This window comes from Myotis brandtii, unplaced genomic scaffold, assembly GCF_000412655.1.
Source record: "Myotis brandtii unplaced genomic scaffold, ASM41265v1 scaffold1236, whole genome shotgun sequence".
Taxonomy (NCBI): Eukaryota; Metazoa; Chordata; class Mammalia; order Chiroptera; family Vespertilionidae; genus Myotis; species Myotis brandtii.
The window spans coordinates 929,267-934,415 of NW_005354316.1; the positions used below are offsets into that span (position 1 = coordinate 929,267).

General features: G+C 56.7%; 1 protein-coding gene across 1 annotated transcript in view; it reads right to left on the reverse strand.

Moving 5' to 3' along the window:
- The window catches only part of PTDSS2 (phosphatidylserine synthase 2), a 9,430-nt gene extending 4,795 nt beyond the window's left edge, over positions 1 to 4,635 (reverse strand). The window contains exons 1-2 of the mRNA XM_014534007.1: positions 4,602 to 4,635; positions 3,169 to 3,236 (exon numbers count right to left, since the gene is read on the reverse strand). Coding sequence (XP_014389493.1) covers positions 3,169 to 3,236; positions 4,602 to 4,635 — 102 coding nt within the window. The remainder of the gene's footprint in view (positions 1 to 3,168; positions 3,237 to 4,601) is intronic.
- Between the last annotated feature and the right edge of the window lie 514 nt (positions 4,636 to 5,149).

Genomic DNA, 5,149 nt, shown 5'->3' on the forward strand with positions numbered 1-5,149 from the left:
CCACGGAGGACGGGCCACCGTGGCAGACAGACCTGACCCCACTCTGCAAAGGCCAGTGAGGCCCTGGCCCGGGGCCCTCCCTGTGACAGGGCTCCCAAGAAGGGACGCAGCAGGGGGGGTTGGGTGGGGGGGGCAGACGCAGGGAAGGAGGGTGCGAGTGACAACGGTGTTTATTTACAGACACGAGCGAGCGTGGCCGTGCGCCTGCGGGGCCACGGCCCTGAGACCTCCCTCCAGGAAGAACAGGGCTCCTGCGAGGGGCCGGGTCTGGCCGGGCAGGAAATGCCAGGATGGGCCTACAGTGCCTTCTGGTGCAGAAGGAAGGGAAGTGCTCAAAAATACAAGACGAAACCAAATAAAACGCCCAGAACCCACAAAGACGGGGCGAGGCAGGCAGAGTGAGCTCCCGACGGCCCAGCCATCTGGGCCATGAAATCAATTACAACCCAAAGCACCGCAGCTCCGAGAGCAACAAGCTGGGACCCTGACAGCCTGGGCAGAGGCAAGCCCCCCACCCTCAGGGAGCGGCTGTGCGCAGCCCACCCTCCCAAGTCCCAGGGAGGGAACCTGACGCGGGGTGGGGGGTGGGGTCGAGGTGGGGTCGACAGCGACAAGTGATGTTGGCGTTGGCACCTTTATCTGTCAGATCACGAGAAAAACACCAGGTAAATCCCAGTGGCCCTGACACCCACACCAGGAAAGCCCCGACAGGAAACGGGGTGCCATCCCGTGAGTGTGGGCGCAGGACCCTCAGCACAGCGGACGGAGCACAGCGTGCCCTGGGCTGCTCACCGCCCCCAGGGTGGGTCCCCGAAACACTGCTTGGCTCCAAACAAGAAAGCGTGTCAACGTAGCACACACATCACGCACAGAGGGAGCACTCACATGCTCACCTCATTTGACGACACCCAACACGAGTTCATGATAAAGACAACGACTTAGGAGCAGAGGGACTGCCTCCACCTGCAAGGGCCCCCAGGGAACCCCCAGCGGACAGCATTCTGAGGGGACGGACAGGAGGTTCTTTCCTAAAAGCAGGGCCGCCTGGCTGCCCACCTCCCAGTCTGGCTGCCGGCTGGGCCTGGCTGGGCAGTGTGACGGCGAGAGGGGAGGCGGCACCAGGTCAGAGGAGGGCACAGAACCCTCTCTGTGCAGATGGCAGGACCTGTGTGCAGAGGATGCCCAGAAACCCACCAACAGCAGCAAAGAACTGTCAGCATGAACCAGCTCAGCGAGGGCGCCAGGCGCGAGCTCCATGCACCAAAACGAGCTGTTTCTGGAGAATGCTAACGAGCCAGCCGAGCATGGAGCGGAGAGTTCTCCCTTCCCGGCCACACCAGGGCCTGCACTGCGAGGAGGTGCCAGCGCGTTCCCTGACCTTCAAGACGGAAGGCCCTGTGCTCTCGATGGAAGGCGACCCCGCCCGGCGGCACCCTGAAAGGCACCTGCAGCTGCAAGAGACCTCGTGGGTCAGACCTCCCGCAAGAAACAGGAGCCATCACTTCCCAATTCACTTCCCTCTGCTGGGGCGCGACTCCCAGCCCAGAGGGGCCTGAGGAGGTGGGACCGCTCAGTGCTCTGGGGGGTCCTGGGACAGAAACAGGCTTAGGGGCGGGAGCCCTAAGAAAGAAGCAGCTACTGAGAGGGGCTTCTGGTGGCACACGAGGCTGACGTTACACACAACACGAGCCAGCAGCAGTTCTGACCGCCTGGGGGGACGTTCTGCCCTGACTGTGTGCACGCAAATACGAACAGGTGTTAACATTCAGAGCTGCACGCTGCCCGGAAAGGAAAGTACCATGTGAGCACGAGCGCCCAGCCGCCCTGAGGTTTCTGAGGCCGTGAGCAGGGAGGCGCTCGGAAGTGGAAGATCCCACGAAAGGCGCGTTCACTGAGCCAAGCAGGGGAAGAGGAACAGCACAGACGCGAGAGGCAGCAGATCCTGACCCGACATCCACATCCTCCCGACGGTCCCGCAGGACGCGCACGGGAGGGAGAGAAGCTCCCGGAGCCACAGCCGCCAGCCACCACACAGAACCCCAGTGAGCGCTGCCGGGGCCCCGGGCCCGCCGAGAGCACCATCTCCCGGGACAGGGGTGCTTCTGTCCCAGCGCTGGTCCTGCCCAGATCTGCGTTCCTGCCACTCAGAGCCAAGGCGGCCCACCAGGTGCCCGAATGGGAGCCAGTCCATACACTTGGCCCTGCCCCAGCTCGACTGACCCGCGGCCGCCAGGGCAGAGCCCACGCAGCACAACCTGCACCAGAGGCCCGGGCGCGGAGCTCCACGCCCAGAATACAGATTCTGCTGAAAGGGGACGTTTCAAGGTCCCCTCACAGCTTCCACTCACTTTTTAAAAAAATGTTTTTATTGATTTTTAGAGAGAAAGGAAGGGAGAGGGAGAGAGAGATAGACATATCAATGATGAGAGAATCGTCGATCAGCTGCCTCCTGCACGCCCCCTCCTGGGGAATCGAGCCCACGACCCGGGCTTGTGCCCTGACTGGGAATGGAACTGTGACCTCCTGGCTTATAGATGGACACCCAACACTCAGCCACACTGGCCGGGCCTACGCTCACTTTTGTGGGGGTTCAGCCTTGCTTCTGTGGACCTGGAGGACTCCCTGTGCTTAACCAGGCAGATTTCATGACCAGAATCTGGCAGCCACAAGGGACAGAGCCTGCCAGGCAGACTGGCCTTCAGGGAGCAGCCTCTGCCTGGGCCCTCGGCCTCCTGGACTGCAGTGTTCCTGCGGCCGAGCCGCCCTGGTAAAGCAGCTCCTGGTATCATCTTCCCACCAATCGGCCGAGACCAGCACCGGCCCATCCAAGCTGCACAGCTATACCTCATCTGCATTGTACTGACCAACCAGAGCAGCTCCGTTACAACCAATCAGACTGTGTAAATCTGGATTCCTCATTTGCATGGAAATGGGCCAATGGGGAACCAGGGCAGGAAGGAACCTGCTCTAGAAGAGACAGCCTCTCCTTTGCCTGCAGGAGGCGCCTGCCCTTAGGCTTCCCAGTCGGCAAGCTGTTCACTTGCATCAGGTTTCCCCCTTCCACACCTCAGCCGGCCTTTGCTGACAGCCCAGGAGGGGCTGATGTGCTTGCCTGGGGCCACGCCATCACCTAAACTCCCGTGCGCCCAACCCGGAGGAGCGGCTTACCTGGAAGAGTATGAAGATGAGGAACAGCTCGTAGACCACGCTGACACACAGCCAGAACCTCCAGTACGCTGCGAAGACAGAGACAGTGTCAGGGGGCCCGGCCCACGGTCTGGACACACGGTCTGTTCTGGCCCCGCTCAGTCTAGCAGGTTCCTTAAAGCAAGACCTGGCTCAGATGCGAGCACGTTTCTCTCTAAAGGGTTTCCTTCCGTTCTCCCATTCCAGTCTCGAACCTTTCTCTCTCTCTCTGGCCTCACTGCAGCACAGAGGCCAGAGCAGACGGACACGCTGTCCTGTGCTCACTAGCCATGCTTCTGGCCCAACACCACACGGGCCGCAGGCAGGTCTGGTGGACTCCTTTGATCAGGTCCAGAAAAATCTCTTTTTTCTTCCTGTTTTTATTGATTTCAGAGAGGAAGGGAGAGGGATAGAAGGATAGAAACATCAATGATGAGAATCATTGATTGGCTGCTTCCTGCACGCCCCTCACCAGGTATTGAGCCCAAAACCTGAGCATGTGCCCTGACCAGGAATCAAACTGTGACCTCCTGGTTCACAGGTCAATGCTCAACCACTGAGCCACACCGGCAGGGCTATCAAGAAACTCTTTTAGCCCCGGCCGGTTTGGCTCAGTGGACAGAGCGTTGGCCTGCGGACTGAAGGGTCCCAGGTTTGATTCCGATCAAGGATACATGCACGGGTTGTGGGCTCGATCCCCAGTGTGGGGCATGCAGAAGGCAGCTGATCAGTGATTCTCTCTCATTGATGTTTCTCTCTCTCCCTCTCCCTTCCTCTCTGAAATCAATAAAAGTATTTTTAAAAACCTCTTTTAATTCCAGTATGCGAAGTTGCCATGAATGAGCATAACGCTTTATTTTTCTGCATTTGGGGGGACCAGCTATTCTCTGTAGTGTTAGTGATGAACACAGGAATGCATGCTCCGATGCTGAACCGCCCCGAGTCCCTGGGATGAACCTAACGTGGTCACCATGACACCTGCTGTCGGGGCCTGGCTTGTTTCCATGCGGCATCTGGGAGCTGGTCCCTGTGGTGACTGCTACGCTTGGAGTTAGGAGAGCAGATCCTACATGTTCTCGTCACCAAAACACGGCCATCACAGGCGGAGACAGAGGCGGTGCCGGTTCAGTGTGCGTGGTGTGTGTGTGTGTGGGGGGGTGTGTGTGTGTGTGGTGTGTGGGGGTGTGTGTGTGTGTGTGTAGGGGTGTGTGTGTTTTTTAGTTTCATTTTTATTTAATGCCTCTGTAGCACTACTATAGTGCCACACTTACGTAGACACTCCATACATTTGAAATATCAGGCTTCACCTTTAAGTCTTGAGGGTACAACCAATTTTACTCCTGAATGGGTGTGATGAAAATCTATTCTTTACTCTTTTGGAACTCTCATTGGAAGCCAGTGGCCTTCTTACTCACCAATGTTAAGATCTTCCTGTACTTCTTTGAACATGATACAGGGAAGAATTGGATTTAATAGTTATAATCATGCTGGGTTTCTCATGTGATTGAGCTGATGCAGTACCTGGTTTCCATGGGAATTTAGGAGAGAATGTGTCCTGGTTCTCTCCCTCTCTCTCTCTCTCTCTCTCTCTCTCTCTGCCCACCCCAACACCCAACAGAGATAGGTGACCTTGCTATGGTGCATATTTTTCTCATATCTAATTTTTTCTTATAATATTTTCTTTCTGAATGTCTGCTTTTTTACATTCATACTTTTGAAATTTCTTTTCTACTTTCATTGACTAGTATGTTGCCGGGAGCCGGTCCATCCTTGCTGTTTCAAGGGACCTGGCATATATGGCATACTGTTCTTAATACGTTTGCTCACCTTCTTGGCGCTATGTGTTTTAACCAAGGTCACCTCTCTGAGAAAGGTTGTTTCCCCAGGTAGGGATTTTTCCCTGAAGTGAGGGAGGGGATAAAACCCCTTAACTAAGTGCCAGGCGGGTAGTTAATCACTTTAA